Consider the following 17,309-nt stretch of genomic DNA (forward strand, 5'->3'; position numbering starts at 1 on the left):
CATCAATTGTCTACTTCCCATCCTAACGCTAAAAGATGCGCCTTGTACTGCTCTAAGTAGGGATGGTTTCCTCCCCGCAAGGTCCGCAATAGCTTCAGATAGTTGTTGGCGAGTACTTGTATAGTGCCTGCGGGGCTTGTGACTGGGTTATGCGCTGTCATGACAGCACTGGTTGCGATATTATAGAGTTTCTCGATCTGCACCTGCTATCAGCACTACACAGGTAGTCAAGAGGGGACTCGGGTAAGTTGCTCACAATTCCAATTCCATGCGCCTCGATCGCACTGATCTTCAGCAACCGGCACAGTCTCAATGCCCTCTGCGCATTCTCAATGGCATACCCGAAGCCCAGCTGCCGACAGTCTGGGCCAGGGTCCAGTTGCAAGAGCCCATGACTGAAACATAGATTCCATAATCGGTCCTGCACCCATTTTTGCGTGACAAGGATATCGGCGCATTGCGTTTCAGACAGAAAATCGCGCAGAGCTCTTGATTCAATGAGTTCCCTTGATCCATTCTGTCCACTGCTCCCACTCTCATCCGGGTCTTGATCCGGGTCTGAGAAATCAAAATGGTCATGGCCATGGCCGCGATCATTGTACCGAGCCACGTCGCTCACTGTGGCCAAGTTCCGGTAAATACTCATCGCTCTAGCCTCCGTAAGGATCTGGCACCTCCCGTTGCCAGACGATGCATTGCACCGTGCATTCCAGCAAATGAGGATATCTTCGTCAATGGCATCGAATATCTCCATGAGCAGCGACAGACCCATCATTGCCGTAGCGTCTTTTTCCGTGTGCACGATTATCCCTGATACAACGCGCTGGGTTGCGTTCCGGATCTCGTCGGCTGCCCGGATGACATCTGATGGGCGTCCAGTGAAGGTTATTGGGTGTTGACGTTGAAGGGCATATGCTCTGTTTAGTGGCGTTAGTAGTATGATCGATATGGAGGTGGAAATAAGCGTGCGATATATACCTTTCTGTCACAGATAGAACTAAATATGTCCGTAGCCACTGCCCTTTTTCCTCTGCTGAGCAATCCGCGTAAGTGGCTGGATTATTCAGCCCCAGTGTCGAGGCTAGATCGATTGCCTCTCGCAGCCGGAGTCTTGCTGCATTGTGCTGGTTACTCCCGAAAAGGTATCCGAACAAAAAGAAACTAGTCAAAACAGCTTCGATTGATGGGTGCTCGCCAAAATCAGAAGATGTGCGCATTCTTGTTGCTTCGTGGACCAGGATCTTCGCCTGTTCAGACCGCGACGAAGAGGTCGGTCGCTCACTGATGTCTATCGGTTGTGTCAAGGAGAAGGCACAAAGAGACAAAATCATAGCACCAAATTGGGGATTGCGGCGGTGTTCTTGCTGAATGATCTGAGTAAAGAGCAAGGATCGATTTAGAACTGGGAGAGTTGGATGGAGACGATCGAAGTAAACGTCTATCCAAGGAATAAAGCTCGCTTCATGGATATAGGGAGGCCAGAACTCGGGGGTCATGCCGAGCGGATTATCGCGCTGCATGCTAGGGTCGATGTCGCTCGGGAGCAAAGGTGTTTGATTGCTGACTTCGAGGTTGATGCTATCATTGATCACTGGCGGGAGCGTCTCCCTAACAAGAATATTGCTTCCGTGGAAGCCGAACAACGGAAAAGTCTGGGAGTTGAAGCTGTCTGGCAGCCAATACTCCATCTCAGGCCCGCTCCAGGCGGATCCTGGAGTAGTGTCACTGCCAACCGTGAGACTGGCATATCCATGCCTGGCTGGATCCTCGCTATGATCTGCATTGCTCGGCCCAGATGGCATATGAGACCCTTGAGGGACAACCTCTGAACTACCTCCAATTGCTTGCAGAGCTCGCAATTGCTCCTGGTGCTCCCTTATTTGCTTTACTCTGCTACGTAACGTCAGCCGCATCCTCAACGCCGATCAATCACAGTCTTACCGAGCAGGAGGACCTCTTTTTTTCTGGGGGTCGAGAAATGTACACTCGAACCCAAGCGAAACACACAGTTCGCACGGCCGAGACAGACTGCACTGGACGCGATCTTTTAGTAACCATAGGCGATCAATGTCGTGTAGTACAACTCACCCTTGTTTTGCGCAGTCTGCACTGGTCACATGCTCTCGTGGCGCACTTTGGACCGGCTTGGGAGCTGCCACTGCGAGATTGACGAGACGAGGGAGGCATTTAAAATGAGTAACAAGAAGCTAGATCCCTGCAATCCAGAGATCTATGCCTCTTTCTGGATCATAGGTACCGCGAGATGCTGAGGCTTGAAGGGGAAGTCTGGGGTCGTACCGGCGCAATCGCTTGGCGTTCGGAACTGGGGAAAAATAGACGGAGTACCGTACCGTACCAACCAGGTGCCTGCCACCTGACTTTTAAAGATGACCTAGGATTATACAACCCTGAATTATTACAGCTGGATACGACATGAACCTCGCAGCACAATGTTATATAGAATAATATACCAACAGATAGCTACTTATCAGGCCAAGGTAATGCCCTGCGCCCTTTCCAAAGTGACGCATAAAGCCACTATCCTCTAATTCTTATTATGTTTTGGATAGTCTGCCATTTGAAGGGATAACAAGAATGTCTTAACAAAGTAAAATCGACTCAATTGCCCGATTTCTACGGACTAAGGGGGACGAGGATGTATTAGGAATGTATACTCATATAGCGAACGAGATTCAAACACAGAACCCCCGATGGTGTAGTTGGTTCATCACGTCTGACTGTAATGGAACACATTAAATCAGAAGGTCACCGGCTCGACTCCGGTTCGGGGGAAAAGTGTTGTCTTTTTTTTTTTCTTTTTTTGATTTATTTTGCGCAACGAGGGGATTTTTGTTCCAGGCTGATCACGCTATGTGGTCGGGTGGACTCTGTTGGGGCTTGTCAGCCGCTAGCGGCCGTTAAAGGTGAGAATGAACAGAACGGTGTCGGGGTAGCCGTTCCTGAAGGGAGGTGCTAATTTAGATTTCCTTAGCGATGGGTTAAGCTTAGAGACCCCGTCCTTATGTTCGCTTAATTATCTACTGGCCGCTAGCCAGTTTTCCATACGGCACCCACGAACCTCTAAACAAACCCCCTACACTGTCCCTCTTCCCGGGCGCGGCCGCTGCCGGCAACAGATCAGACCACCTTCCTCACATTAGTATTTCTCTTTTGCTGTTCTCCACTCCGTAGTACTTCGAGGAAAAGAATAGCTAAAGATGGTGAAAAAAAATCCCATTCCCCCGAACCGGAGTCGAGCCGGTGACCTTCTGATTTAATGTGTTCCATTACAGTCAGACGTGATGAACCAACTACACCATCGGGGGTTTGTGGATGACGTCACGTAAATTGTGAACATATAATACCCGTAAGCTCAAATTTATATGCTTCTCAGCTTTGCTATCTTTCCTTCTATACATCTGGTTTCTAGATCATGCCCAATATTCTCCGTCGCTAAGCATTCCACCTTGACATTATGATATGCTATATCGAACAAATAACAAGTTGGATATTTATCGGCATCGGTACGTTTCTGTCAATCCATGACTGTAGGTTAGTCATCCGGCTGGGATAAGTTACTGTAACAAACCGCAGCCCAAGCCCTCTATTTATGTCTTCCATTTGCACGCAGTCGTTCGTGCGACAAGGAAATGCAACAGCGGCTCGGGCATGAGGAAACGTAGATGTAAGAAAATTCTCGCCATCGGAGAATGCAGCTCCTGAATCTGGAACTCAGCGCCGTAGTAGATGTGCCGCTGTCCTATAGAGACCCCGTTACCTTCCCTCTGCCCCTTTCCTCTTTCTCCTCCACTTCTCCTCTGCCTCCTCTTCCTACTCTCTCTATCCAAATGTGGTCACGCTTGGTGCCTCGGGAAGTTTGCCACCAGAGGTGAATGTCCCCATTGACTGCCAACACTTAGGTACCATTGGCGAGGTACCTGGGACCCATCAGTCGCGTTCATTGCTTCTTAAACATATGTCAAAGCAATCCATCACAGCAAGGCGTAGCGCCTTGAGCTGACGAATGATTGGCCAGTCGATGATATTATGCGAAACGGATGGTCTTCACTTCTCCCAATAATTCGATGCCTGAAACGCCACCAAAAACATGGTTAGGGTGTCCGACGTGGCTGTACCTAAGATGTTTCCCCAATACGAGAAGCTAGGATGGCCTGGGATTAAGACGCTGAAGACTTAAGCCATCTATACAGACGAAAGCCCCGGCAAAACTCTTGTCAGCCCACCTAGGACATGGAGATATGTTGTATCCGGGTTTCAAATGGTGCAGGAGCTTCGCTGGAAATGGTCGAATTGGTGCTCTAAGGGATTGGGGCTATAAAATTATCACTGAAAAAGTCCATCTGAAGGCCGCATGCCTGCTATAAGAGGAATTCTGCCAAAATAAGTCTAGAACGTGATCATCCCCAACCCATTTTGTTTCAACGCATTGCAACATTTCAGTTCCCATGAGGAAGCTTTGAGCAAAGATAGTAAGGCAAATCTCTCTGGACACCATCACAAATATGAAGGCCCTGCATGACTCCGCGGGATCCGAATTCTGGAAGTATATCAGGCTTGCGAGCAACAATCGTCACAGCCATGCATGATATATACCTTCATGGAAGGGAGCTGTATGGTTGATAGCATGCTATATTTTAAAGTCCAGTACTATGTATACTAAGGCCGGCAAGAGGGAAGAAACGTGCCTTAACCCTGAAAGTTGCATGGTTCGTCTCGTTTAACCCTTCTAGAGTCTTCACTCGACAAGATGCCTTCACAGACATTGGCTCGATACTTCAACCACGGCCGGTTCCATCCACTCTCCGACAACCATCAAACAAGGTCTGACGTGTCAGACGAGCAAATACAATGGTCCGATTTACCTTGCCGATACTATCTTCGGGGCTCAAGAGCTGGGGAAGGAGTTGAACGCGTGTTCGTCTCGGTGGATACGAAGACATCAGAAGGATGCACGGCATGGGAAGCTTACGCGACATGGTCTTCCACGGCAACTGTGGGAACGAGGATTGCCAGGCATTAGAGGCAATGCTATATTTGATTATATAGTGCTTGATACATAGACATATCATATACCCAACGGGACAAACCCTGTTGGCGGCCCATAGTAGTCCTTCAATTCCTCCTCTTCCACGTCATCCTCAGTGATTCTAACTGTACTCTCAGCCTCCGAGTCTTCACCGAGATTCCTCCCCCTGAACGGCTTACTGCGCCCAACTGACCCTGGAACAGGCGTGCCGCCCTTTTTGCCATGGTCCACTTCTAACTCATGGTCCTCAATTGGCTGCTCGCGCGGGAGTCGGTAAGCAAGGAACCCATCGGGGGCTCTCTCGGCGCGGTCCATGACTTCATTCATATACTTGCGTACTTCCTCCTGTGGTTTCACAACCCGCGCCAAGGGCTCGAGAGTCTTGGGGTTTGAGCTGTAAATGCGGAAGGTGACGGGTTGGTAGTATTCTTTCAGGGGTGGGGATTTCTTGTCGTCGCCCGTTTTCGTGTCTGATGCGGGTTTGGTTGGATCCGCGGGCTGTGGAGCCTTTTGGTCGCCTTGGCTATCTTGGATGTTTTGTTTAGAGTCTGAGGCGGACGAGTCTTTATTCTCTGATCGTGGATTGTCGCCATTTATCGCACCGGCTTCTCCTTTGGTCTTGTCTTTCTCATTATGGGCGTCGCCGGCCTTATCTTTGTTCTTGTCCGCCTTTTTCGATTTTGGTCCCGTCTTGCCCTTGGCTCGAGATGGAGCGGCGTCTGCGGATGTCTCAATGGGAAATGAAGCGTTTGGATCCACCTTCCTGACCAGCAAGAAAGAAGCGATGACAGTAGTTCCGCCAGGGAGCCACTCCAAGATTGTGTTTTCTGGGAACAGGTACCGATCTCCTGATCCTGCATGGCCCGACGTGCTGCTTCCGTATGGCGTTAGAGGCGAAGTAAATTCGAAAACCACTGATTTATAGTTGAACCTTGGAGGTACTGGCGGCTTCGCAGGAGTGGAACGGTAATACGGAGCCGGAGAACCGTATTGGGGCGGTCGGGATTGAATTGGCTGACCCTGAAAGGGCGGCTGCTGGTATTGATACTGTGGGCCTGGTCTCTGGGCCGTTGCCTGATGTTGTGGCACGGGGGGCAAGGGCTGCGTGGCAGGGCTTTGCTGCGAGGCGGGACCAACACTCGGGCTTGAGACACGGGGAGCTGGCGTTGGCGCGGTCGTGCTTACACTGGGGTCTTGTTTCGCCGGGAGCTCTGCGGGCATGGGTTGCGGCGCGGGAGTCTGGCGATTCTGCGAGAACGCGGCCTGGTTCTGAGGCGTGATTGTAGCATGCGAAGACCTTGGTGTTTGAACTTCAACAGGAGGTCGAGCTTGTGATGATTGCTGGGGCTGAGGCGGGCCCTGCGGTGTAGGCGTTCGCTGTTCTTGCTGGGAAGGCTGCTGCTGGGGAGTCGCCGGCAACGGCTGCTGAAGTGGTTGCTGAGGTACTTGCGCTGGAGGATGGGATGTTTGAGGCGGCGGTTGTGTTGGCGTAGGTGTTCCTGGCTGTTGTCGCTGTTGCTGCTGTTGCTGGCGGCGCTGCTGTTGTTCCCGCGTCCTTATAATTGCATTTAACTCATCTATATGGGCCTGGAAAGTGCGCAATTGTTCCTGGGTTGCATTTGTCGACGCGACCAGCCTCATCAGAGCTTTTAGTTCGGGGTCCTGAGCAGCCCGCGTGGCAAGCATTTGAATAACAGGGTCAGGATTTGGTTTTGGGGGCTGAGCGGGAGGGTTTTGGTTTGCGGCGGGACGCTGCTGTGCGGGCTGGGGCCCAGGCGGACGATGAGGAGTCTGGTTATTCGGCGTCCTTGCCGGCTGCGGAGGAGGGCGGTAGCCTTGTTGAGACTGAGGTGGGGCATGTGAGGTTTGAGGGGGATGCGCTCGCTGATTCTGGGCAGAGTGAGGCGTCTGAGGATAAGGATGGTATTGCTGAAAGTTATTAGGGTGACCATAGTGAACCATCGGCCGCTGGGTCGGAGTGTAGTGAACTGGCGGCGGCGCGTTGGGGTCTTTGACTGTATAGAGCATCGCGTCGAAAAGATGAGGCCCGACGACAATGTTACACGGCCCGACTTTAGACATCGACTCCTTGGGAGGATTTTTGCCTTCAAGCTGTTCCCTTTTTGTCTTTTTCGGCTTGGTCCAATAGCGCTCGAGGATACCGTCGCTCAGCCATTTCTTCTTCGAACGTTCTAGGGAGGCAAGAAGAACCGCGCTATCATAGTATCAGCCTGACCCAATGTTCACAGTATATCTACTTCCACAATGTAAGGAGTTATACCTTTCCGCGATTGATTGATACTCTTTAAGGGAGAGGTCAGCGGGCTGCGGCGAAGGGAGGACCGGGAGAGGCTCCCCATCCTTGATCTTCGTCGAAATAGGTGGTACAACGGTTTCCGAGGCAGGATTCGGTGTTGGAGCTGGCGATGAGGCAGTAGCGGGCGTGGAAGCCTTTCTCCTTGTCGCGTGTTGAGATTGTGCTGGTGACGATGCTCGCGTGGTCGCTTCGGAGACCCGTCGCTTGGCCGCAGGTTCGCGACGTTCACGGGCGGAGAGCCGGCGTTTCTCAGCCATGGACTCTAATTACGAGGGGTAGTCAATAGTTATGCCGGTGCGAATACCCCTCGAAAGGATGGAGAGCATGTCGTAGATGAAGAGTGGTGGAGAGAGCCGCGAAGTTGAGAGATCCGCCGAGACAAAAGGATGGAAGACTAAACGGCAAGCAAATCACAGGCTTTATGCCTCAGGCAGAAAGGCAACAACCGTATCTCTTCCTGCACTATCCTTATCTCCATATCCATCTCCAGTTCGAGCTTCGGGTTCAGCTCAATGTTTATTGCTTCAGTTGATCATCTTGGACTACCGGGTGCTTTGCTCTGTATACTTGAATATAATACATAATTCTCCCATCAAGGACAGCTTTGACGCAGTATTCCGTTACATCACCTTTCCTCTTGTCGACTTTGTCCTCAAGTATGTACATGCCAATGCTGACCATGAATAACTGGACTTAATTGCGAAGTCAAGTCAAAATGCTGCTTTTCTGTCAGAATCAGAAGCTTACTCTATATCAGAATCTTATCGAGCATGGTTGAGTTCAACCCTCTACTGCGAAAAGCCTACTGGTCTTTAGCAGCTGCTGGCCTTATATATGTGGGCATTGTCTGTTCCCTGACGTACCCAGCTGTCCAGAGATTGTATGGTGGCATGCATTGAGCTTCCTATGTCTAAAGTAGAATATGTGCAGCTAACTGGCATATCTGCCGGAAACAGCGCACTCTATGCGAACAAGATAAACCCCGCCCTATGGGAGGACGTCAACTTGGTGGAAGCGTTCGGTTTCTTGAGTATGTCGCTGATTCTATCATAAAGAAAGATGCCCAATACTGAGCTTGATCCCAGAGACACAAGTCCAGCCATTCCATCTGGTCACCCCTGATAACGAAACCATCTATGGCTGGCACCTCCTACCTTTGCATCTTTGTCGAGAACATGACGCGGAGCTGGATTTAGACGAGCCCACTGGCCCCGCGGATGATTATACCCTGACTCCGGCATTCAGACTCCTGGCAAATAATCCAAATGCCAGGGTTGTCGTGAGCTGTAAGTCTTGAAGCCGAAGTCAGGGCTCAGCAGTAACTAACTACCACCCCCTTAGTTCACGGTAACGCGGCTCACCTAGGATCTGCTCAACGGCCAGAGACATACCGTATGCTCCTCGGCCTCTCAACCCCGACAAATCCCATCCATGTCTTCGCAGTCGATTACCGCGGATTCGGAATATCCACGGGAACACCCACAGAGGAGGGCCTCATCACCGACGGCGTAACGCTCCTCAACTTCCTCACATCCGCCCCGCTAAACATCTCCCCCTCACGGATTGCTATCGTGGGCCAAAGCCTCGGAACAGCCGTCAGTGCGGCGGTGGCAGAGCGCTTCGCTTTTGGTTCGCCTGATCCAACCGCCATCCAACCAGCCCTCAAAGACCCTGAACCATTTGCCGGCATAATCCTCCTCGCATCATTCAGCAATTTACCCAATTTGATTGAATCATACAGTCTCAAGGGGATTACGCCTCCCATTCTCTCCCCACTACGCGGGTACCCGCGCATCCAAAACTGGGCCAGGCGCCATATTCTCGACACCTGGGATACAGCCGGACGAGTCGCGAGGCTGACAGGTGTGAACGGCAGCTTAGTTCAAGCTAACCCTGCTTATGCGGAAAAGGGTCTAGATCTGGCTATCATCCATGCTAAAAACGATGTGGAGATTCCCTGGTTTGAGGGGCGGCGTGTCTGGGCAGCTGCAACGGGTCAAATGCAGCAATATTCTCCTGGTGTTCTGACATATGAGAAAAGGGATGCCGATAATGGGCCGAATGAGGTTCTTATTTGGGAGAATAGATCTGGCAAGGGTCCAGGGGCGGTCAAGAGGGTGCGATGGGAACGAGTTGCGTATGGAGGTATGTTACTCTTCTTTCTAGCCCTCATCGTGCAATGACAGCGGTAACATATTTGGCAGGCCACAATCGCGTCGCTACGTTCTCGACTGCCGCTCTTGCGGTGCTAAGAGCATTTGCGGAGTAGGTCCGTCGTTGGTTATACCTCGGGTCCGCGATCCAGAACATTTAGCGCTAAGAATTTAAGCATCTACAAATATTAGCGAAGATCTATTCGTCCTGAGAGGAGTATAGGTTCGTGAAATTAGTATATACAAATGTAACATAAATGACCCTGCTTTTATCCTAAACTGTCGCCGAAAAAAAAGCCAAAAAAGGGCACCGATACTGTTAAAACATGAGGCGAAGACAAGACAAGCCCACAGGGTCAGTCTATCGTGAAATAGATAATACATGATTCAGAAATCGGAGAGATATTCATCAAACGCCTTTATCTGATATCCCTTGGTGAGAGACAAGGGGCGTATGTGCATACAAAGGCCAGGGGCAATACCAGCTTATTTCTTGTGCCTGTCAGCCTGAGCCTGGAGGTACTTCTTGACAAGTTCTCTCCTGTAATGGCATAAGGTTAGCATAGGCATAACGCTAGTGGAAAGGGTCAAACATACTGCTCCTGAGGTGGTGCCTTTTCGTAGTGGCTGAACTCCATGGTGTACTCGCCCTTACCCTGAGTCGCAGCACGGAGATGAGAACTGAAACCGAACATGCCGTTCAGACTGCAGTCGGCGTACACAGTGAACTCATCGACACCAACTTCGGAATCGTTGATGGTAGCACCGCGCTTGTTCAGAAGACCGATAACATCACCCTGGAACTCAGCAGGGGCAGTGACCACAGTCTTCATCATAGGCTCGAGGACGGCGGGGTTTCCCTCCTGGAAAGCTTTACGGAAGGCTTGCTGGGTGGCGTTCTTGAAAGCCATTTCAGACGAATCTGTCATGTGGGTAGCACCGTCATTGATGACCATCTTGGTTCCGAGGACCTTGTGACCAATGAGCGGACCCTTCTCACAAGAGAGATGGAAACCCTTTTCACAGGCGAAGATGAACTTCTCGGAAATACTTCCACCAACAATCTGTTCTTCGAACTGATTCTCCTCAAGTTTACCGGTAGGCTCCAGCCATCCAACAACGCGGGCATAATCTCCAGGACCGCCCGATTGCTTTTTGAGCAGATGGTCGAACTCAACACGCTGGCTAATGGTTTCTCGGTAAGCGACCTGAGGAGGGCCGGTCTCACAGTCGACACGGTACTCACGACGCATACGCTCAACGTAAATATCCAGATGAAGCTCACCCATACCGGAGATAAGGGTTTGCTCACTCTCTGGGTCGAACGAGACACGGAACGTAGGGTCTTCTCGCTGGAAACGGGCCATGGCTTTAGAGAAGTTGGCGTAATCCTTGCTGTGCTTGGGCTTGATAGAAAGCGAAATGACCGGTTCCGGGACAAACATTGAAGACATGGTGTAGCCGAGTTGGCCATCGGTGAAAGAGTCACCAGAGGCACATTCAACACCAAACACAGCACAAATCTCACCAGCCCCAATCTCAGAAACGTCCTCCATTTCATTGGAGTGCATGCGGACAATGCGAGGGATTCGGACCTTCTTGTCTGTACGGGCATTGAAGACGTAAGAACCCTTCCGGAGGGTTCCCTGGTACACACGAATGTAGGTCAACTGTCCAAAGCTGCTCTCTTCCAGTTTGAAGGCAAGACAGACCAAAGGCAAGGCGTTGTAAGGAACAAGCTTAACTTGAGCCTCGTTGCGCTTCTTGTCAAGGGCAGTGTTTTGCACCTCAGATGGGTTGGGAAGATAGTCGATAACACCGTCCAACATCGGCTGAACCGACTTGTTCGCCAGCGCAGAACCCATAAAGACAGGGGTGAACTTCAAACCGATGGTCGCCCGGCGAATAGCGTCCTTGATTTGCTTCTCGGTGGGCTCCTCCTCGTTCAAAAAGATTTCCGCCATGTCATCATCAACGTCCGCCAGGGTCTCGATGAGCATTCTTCTCCTCTCCTCTGCGAGTTCTCTGACCTTTTCTGGTATTTCGTCTTTGACGACGATGTTCTCACCGTTGCTTCCTTGGTTGTAGATAGCCTTCATGCGAACCAAGTCAACGACACCCTCAAACTCGTCTTCAGCTCCGATGGGAACCTGAACAGCTGCCGCAGGGAGCTTGAGCTTGGTGTTGATCTGGTCGACAGACTTGAATGGATTCGCACCCATACGGTCCATCTTGTTCACGAAGGAAATTCGGGGAACATTGTAGCGTCTCATCTGTCGATCAACGGTGATTGTCTGCGATTGGACACCGGATACAGCGCAGAGAATCATGACGGCACCGTCGAGAACGCGCAGCGCTCTTTCCACTTCGATGGTGAAGTCGATATGTCCAGGGGTATCAATCAAGTTCATATGATATTTCTGCTCCTTGCCATCCTCATCCTTCTTGACCCAGTCACAAAATGTAGCAGCCGACTGGATGGTGATACCTTTTTCACGTTCTAGGTCCATTGAATCCATCTTCGCTCCGACACTGTCACGACCTCGAACCTCGTGAATTGCCTTGATACGGCCTGTGTAGAAGAGAACTCTCTCGGTACATGTCGTCTTACCGCTGTCAATGTGCGCCTGCAGGAAACGATTAGTTATCCAACCGCGCTTTTACGACGGAAAAGAGCAACATACAGCGATACCGATATTTCGAACTCGAGATAACCTCTCAGCCTCTACAGGATCGAGGTTCTCAATGATTGCCTCCTGCGATAAAGAATCCGGTGTCTGAGCGGCTGCCTCCAAGCTGGTCAAAGCAGAAAAAGGCGTCAGCGAACAGAACACGGATTAATTGAACAAAGACAACGAGATACTTACACAGCTGCTGCAGTACCGGAGGCATTCCTCGTTTGCTGATAACGCCGGTTCAATACTGACTGATGGACCGGAGTCGCGGAACGGAGAGCGGCCGTCGACGCGCATCGTGTGGTAAGTAAGGCCTGAGACTGAAGTCTGACAGGAGTCCTGGTCAAGCCAGAGACAGCACGGTACGGTAACCGCGCAAGAGAAGGACACCTCATGACTGCCAGCTGATCACACCAGAGATTGGCCGGGGGTTGATGCTTGCTCCTCAAGAGCGCTGTCTCCGTTCCTGCTCCGAAAAAAAGTTCGGGGAACCAGGAACAAGTCACGTGATGGATAAGAAAATCGGTAAACACTCGGAGGCCATTCGTCGAACAGCAACTGGGCAGTAGAATGAGACATAATCTCACTTTGCGAGTAATAAGCCGTCTTCATGCACCTCACGGATTGGCTCCTGCACTGATCGAGATTTTCTGCTCTGCAAAGGCCCGTACGCCGTTGCTGATCTATCCCCATGTAATGCGCTGTAATTACAATACGTTACGATACCCTACATCACCGCCTTTCAATGGCGCCACCAAAGTCCATACTATCGCGCTGAGGGTTTATGGGATATTCTAGTTTATCGCATAACCTTGAACTCATGACACTCGGATAGCTACGCGCCCCTAGTCGTAGCTGTCGTGATATGATTCTGCCTGATGCGGACGTCGCTGAGATTGTTTGCCGCAGTTCGGCCGTCGAAGCTTAGAAAGCCAACGATCAGCCTAGATCATGTAAGTCTGATATACTCAAAGAGCTGATTATTTGGCGCTAATACCCTATGACAGTTCATACAAAGGCAGCGTGTTATTGCGCTGTGGCGCGAGATAGTCAGGGCTTTGAACAGTTAGTGCTCCGATATATCTCATCCAACATGTCCTCTGGACGTTCAATGCTCATTTTGTTGAGGGCAGAAATTCCCGATTCTCCTACTCGGAGTGAGCTGCGCGATTATGCTCGCGCGGAGTTTGAGCGTCATCGAAATGTTACAGAACTGGTTGGTTTACATTGAGTAGAGCTTTGATATCGAGAGGCTGACACTGCACAGCAACATATACGATATTTGATTTCGGTAAGGGAGCCTACGTCCGTGACAATGTGAGAGAGTATTTACTGAACGGCTTAGACCGGCAAATCCGAATTCGATATGATGAAGCGGTATATTGATGAGCAAGCCGCTGCCTAGAATGCATGCTTGAATGCGTGATCACCTTTCAAAGGCAATAGCTCTAAAGCCCCTATTTTCATGTATGCCACTCTAAGCATACAGCTGAATTCCCGCAACTACAATGAGGACGTCGGAAATTGGCTTTTGTTAGCTTATAGCCATTTTTCACCAACCAAGAAGAAATACGTCAAGAACAATTTGAAAATATAGCAGCATATTGACCGTCCCGAACGCCTTTTGAGATAGGAGAGCAGATGTAATAGTACAGTGGTCAGACAAGTGTCTTTTCGCAGCCCTACTCTCGCCGTGAAACTAGATCTCTCACAGCATCCAAGACTCCATAATACTTCTCTTCGGAGGGCTCAAGAACGGAACGAGCTGCATCTTGCTCCGCAAGAACCGGCTTTTTGCCCGCTTGCTTCGCTGCCGCTTCAATAGCAGCATGACGTTCTCTCCACTCCTTGTCTTCCTTGTCCCGAATCTCCAACTCGCGCAGCCATGCATCTCGCTTTTCTTGACCCTTTCGTATCTCTAGCGCCTGCTCGAATTCTCTCCGCTGCGTTCGCTCAGTTCTGTAGTACAGTCCACCGGCAACCACAGTAAGGAGAGTAAGTCCTTGGGCGTAGATACGGGCACGGAACATGCGGTTCATCTCAACTGAGTCGCCCGCCTTCATTGATCGGTAAGCACGCCAAAGCGCATAACAGGTGGCAGCGCATCCTAGTAGCCCGACTATGGTCAGACATTTCACGCTGTTTCTCGCCCGCAGTTTACACTCACCAGCTGGAACCCATGGCTCCTCCTTGAACCGTCTTCCAAACTTCTGAAGCGGAGTCTCCTCCTGAAATTGTCTAAAAGCGATAGTCAGAAACTATACCTCGGCGTCGCTCCGTGCATGGGCGTTGCCATTTGCGGGGACGTACTCGTGGCCGTCGAACGACGATGGGAGAGGTTCGCTCATAATGATCTTCTATTTATGAAATGGCCGCCGTAGTAGTGTGGACAAGAGTTGCAACAATGATTTTGGTAGTCAAGTTTCCCTTACTGGCTGTTAGGGTGATGAAAATACGCAGTGACGTCGGGGAGCGACTGGACATCATCTCCGGCAGGTTCTGGTAAATTACAATATGTATCTGTTCATACAATACACATGAGACGAGCCTTTGCCAGATTTCCGATGCTATTCATCGTTCAAAAATGGACAAGCAAAGCGCTAAGAGATGCTTACGCATGTCGCCTAAGAACTCAAAACTCATGACATCCTGCACGTACGGCGCCTGGCCCTGGGCCCCGGCGAAGAAGAGTAACTTCCCTTTTGGAAAGATAGGGCTGGAACGCAGGGTTGATGACATAACATTCAGCGCCGATCACGGAATTTTTCAGACTCCGCCAAAGAAGCAAGTCCGACTCGAGTCATAAGCCCCTCTATATACCTTTCAAACAAATTGATTCTTGAACTATCCCGTTTCTAGTCCTGAATCTGCCCAGAGGGCATACTGAAGCAGAACACAAACATGACCGAGAACGCGTCCATGAATGGCGCTGCGACACCGCTTTCCTCGAGGTTGAGCAATTTGGCTCTGACGGAATACTCTGCTATTCCGACCCCTACTTCGGAGAAGGACGAATACAAAGGACCCGACAGTCCACCCGCGTGGGATATCCCTGATGCTTTCCTACTTCCCAATGGCTACCCGGATGTGCGACGTGTTCCTGCTGCCTACCAAATCGTTCTACCGCTAACAATTGTTATCTGTAGTATCTTAAACTGATTCTGACTTCCCGCGTCTACGAGATAACTACCGAGTCGCCTCTCCACCATGCGGTCAATCTCAGTAACCGAATGGAATGTCGAGTGCTTCTCAAGCGGGAAGACCTGCTGCCTGTATTCAGCTTTAAACTCCGCGGAGCATACAACAAGATGGCTCACTTGACCGACGAGCAGCGATGGAAAGGCGTGATTGCTTGCTCAGCAGGTAAGCAACTCAAACAAGCGGGGCTTTATAGATCGGGCTCTGATACATCTATACTGTATAGGCAACCATGCTCAAGGTGTCGCGTACTCTGCCCGCAAGCTCAAAATTCCCGCTACCATTGTCATGCCCTCCGGCACCCCAGCGATCAAACACTTGAATGTCGCTCGGCTTGGCGGTAGTGTTGTCCTGCATGGAAACGATTTCGATGCTGCCAAAGAAGAAGCCCACCGCCGGGAAAAGCAACACGGTCTTACAAGCATCCCCCCTTTCGATGACCCGTACGTTATTGCTGGACAAGGAACCATCGGAATGGAGATCCTGCGCCAAGCGAATCTGGACAAACTGGAAGCTGTCTTTTGCGCCGTTGGCGGAGGAGGTCTGATCTCCGGTGTTGGCGTCTACATCAAGCGCATTGCGCCGCATGTCAAGGTCATTGGTGTGGAGACCCACGACGCCAACGCAATGGCCCAGTCTCTAGATGAAGGTTCTCGTGTGTTGTTGAACGAGGTCGGCCTCTTTGCAGATGGCGCTGCGGTCAAGAGTGTGGGGTCGGAGTGTTGGCGCGTTGCCCGTGAGGTAGTGGATGAGATAATCTTGGTTTCCACCGATGAGACTTGCGCTGCGATTAAGGATGCATTCGAGGACACACGCTCGATAATCGAACCCGCCGGCGCACTTGCCATTGCAGGCTTAAAAAAGTATGTCGCCAAGCGCCCCAGCCCCAACACCAGCCGTGAACTGGTTGCAATCACCTCGGGAGCCAATATGGACTTTGACCGGCTGCGGTTTGTTGCGGAACGCGCTGCCTTGGGGGAGAAAAAGGAAGCTCTTCTGAGCGTAAAAATCCCTGAACAACCGGGCGCTTTCGCCAAGCTAGTGGAGGTCGTCCTTCCGCATGCCGTAACGGCATTTAACTACCGGTATGCTGATGAAAAAACTGCCGATGTTCTCATGGGCATCTCCTTGTCCGCTTCAACAGGTCAAGAAGACCTGGCTAAGATTATGACGGAATTGACCCGCAACGGCATGGACTCGAAGGACCTCAGCGACGATGAGCTTGCTAAACGGCACTTGCGCTTCTTGGTCGGCGGACGCAGTGAAGTGAAGGATGAGCGTCTGTTCATGTTCGAGTTCCCCGAGCGTCCCGGAGCGTTAGCCAAGTTTCTCAGGACGCTTCGTCCTAGCCAGAACATCTCTCTATTCCACTACCGGAATTACGGCGGCGATGTTGGCAAGGTCCTGGCGGGTATTCAGTGCCCAGAATCGGAGAAGGAACAACTTGAGGCTTTCCTCAAGGATCTTGGATACCCATTCACCGAGGAGACGCAATCCGAAACTTACAAGACTTTCCTTCGTCGTTGATTTCCTTCGTCGTTGAAGATACTTAAAGATATGCGGTTCAGAGTCATGCCTTGCCCACTATACAGAGCGGATTAATTGGCGTTTGGATTGGTTCAGGGTGGAACTAGGTGATACTTTTGCTTTGTTTGTGCATCCATTGTAGTATAGTTGCAACCTTACTTTATGCCGACTTTTAGACCTTTCATTTTATGAGCCTCTGCTCACTATACCAAGAGAGTTACCGAGCAATTCAGCACCTTTTCTCATAATATCATTTGACTGTTTTCCCCAACTAATGATCAACATGATCGGATAAACCAAGCGCTGGTACTCTACTAGGATGTCAACATGTGTACTCTGAACAATTCAGCTGTGCTACGAAGCCTCCCTCAACCATGGACGACAAGACGTCT

General features: G+C 50.8%; 7 protein-coding genes and 2 non-coding genes across 9 annotated transcripts; 4 read left to right on the top strand and 5 right to left on the bottom strand.

The window, feature by feature from the left end:
* Positions 1–2: 2 nt before the first annotated feature.
* BDW70DRAFT_146888 (CeGAL family transcription factor) lies at positions 3–2,187 on the bottom strand (the record flags this gene model as incomplete). Its single annotated transcript, XM_073738642.1, has 5 exons — positions 3–206; positions 257–917; positions 979–1,890; positions 1,942–2,033; positions 2,089–2,187. The coding sequence occupies 5 exons, from the start codon at positions 2,185–2,187 to the stop codon at positions 3–5; spliced, it is 1,968 nt and encodes a 655-aa protein (XP_073600774.1).
* A 518-nt stretch (positions 2,188–2,705) lies between these two features.
* Positions 2,706–2,793, top strand: BDW70DRAFT_t25. Its single transcript has one exon. It is a non-coding gene; the product is annotated as a tRNA-Tyr (tRNA).
* Positions 2,794–3,238: 445 nt separating this feature from the next.
* Positions 3,239–3,326, bottom strand: BDW70DRAFT_t32. The gene has a single exon. It is a non-coding gene; the product is annotated as a tRNA-Tyr (tRNA).
* Positions 3,327–5,086: 1,760 nt separating this feature from the next.
* On the bottom strand, positions 5,087–7,621 carry BDW70DRAFT_155619 (uncharacterized protein; the record flags this gene model as incomplete). The annotated part of the gene is made up of 2 exons (XM_073740063.1): positions 5,087–7,262; positions 7,329–7,621. The coding sequence occupies 2 exons, from the start codon at positions 7,619–7,621 to the stop codon at positions 5,087–5,089; spliced, it is 2,469 nt and encodes an 822-aa protein (XP_073600775.1).
* A 257-nt stretch (positions 7,622–7,878) lies between these two features.
* On the top strand, positions 7,879–9,701 carry BDW70DRAFT_126995 (alpha/beta hydrolase). The gene is made up of 6 exons (XM_073735189.1): positions 7,879–8,068; positions 8,122–8,244; positions 8,321–8,394; positions 8,450–8,650; positions 8,706–9,509; positions 9,569–9,701. Exons 2-6 carry the CDS (start codon positions 8,135–8,137, stop codon positions 9,631–9,633), a joined length of 1,254 nt encoding a protein of 417 aa, XP_073600776.1. The 5' UTR covers positions 7,879–8,068; positions 8,122–8,134; the 3' UTR covers positions 9,634–9,701.
* A 33-nt stretch (positions 9,702–9,734) lies between these two features.
* Positions 9,735–12,726, bottom strand: BDW70DRAFT_126996 (elongation factor G). Its single transcript, XM_073735190.1, has 4 exons — positions 12,385–12,726; positions 12,202–12,313; positions 10,115–12,144; positions 9,735–10,058 (listed from the first exon to the last, which is right to left on the bottom strand). The coding sequence occupies exons 1-4, from the start codon at positions 12,585–12,587 to the stop codon at positions 10,004–10,006; spliced, it is 2,400 nt and encodes a 799-aa protein (XP_073600777.1). The 5' UTR covers positions 12,588–12,726; the 3' UTR covers positions 9,735–10,003.
* A 283-nt stretch (positions 12,727–13,009) lies between these two features.
* On the top strand, positions 13,010–13,736 carry BDW70DRAFT_39829 (LYR motif-containing protein 2). Its single transcript, XM_073743927.1, has 5 exons — positions 13,010–13,145; positions 13,200–13,257; positions 13,326–13,408; positions 13,460–13,483; positions 13,538–13,736. The coding sequence occupies exons 1-5, from the start codon at positions 13,071–13,073 to the stop codon at positions 13,595–13,597; spliced, it is 300 nt and encodes a 99-aa protein (XP_073600778.1). The 5' UTR covers positions 13,010–13,070; the 3' UTR covers positions 13,598–13,736.
* Positions 13,737–13,874: 138 nt separating this feature from the next.
* Positions 13,875–14,540, bottom strand: rcf1 (respiratory supercomplex assembly factor RCF1; the record flags this gene model as incomplete). Its single annotated transcript, XM_073740064.1, has 3 exons — positions 13,875–14,299; positions 14,360–14,430; positions 14,503–14,540. The coding sequence occupies 3 exons, from the start codon at positions 14,538–14,540 to the stop codon at positions 13,875–13,877; spliced, it is 534 nt and encodes a 177-aa protein (XP_073600779.1).
* A 453-nt stretch (positions 14,541–14,993) lies between these two features.
* Positions 14,994–17,145, top strand: BDW70DRAFT_126998 (threonine dehydratase, biosynthetic). The gene is made up of 3 exons (XM_073735191.1): positions 14,994–15,279; positions 15,339–15,555; positions 15,617–17,145. Exons 1-3 carry the CDS (start codon positions 15,094–15,096, stop codon positions 16,915–16,917), a joined length of 1,704 nt encoding a protein of 567 aa, XP_073600780.1. The 5' UTR covers positions 14,994–15,093; the 3' UTR covers positions 16,918–17,145.
* Positions 17,146–17,309: the final 164 nt, after the last annotated feature.

This window comes from Aspergillus foveolatus, assembly GCF_047715535.1.
Source record: "Aspergillus foveolatus strain CBS 279.81 unplaced genomic scaffold BDW70scaffold_2, whole genome shotgun sequence".
Classification (NCBI taxonomy): Eukaryota; Fungi; Ascomycota; class Eurotiomycetes; order Eurotiales; family Aspergillaceae; genus Aspergillus; species Aspergillus foveolatus.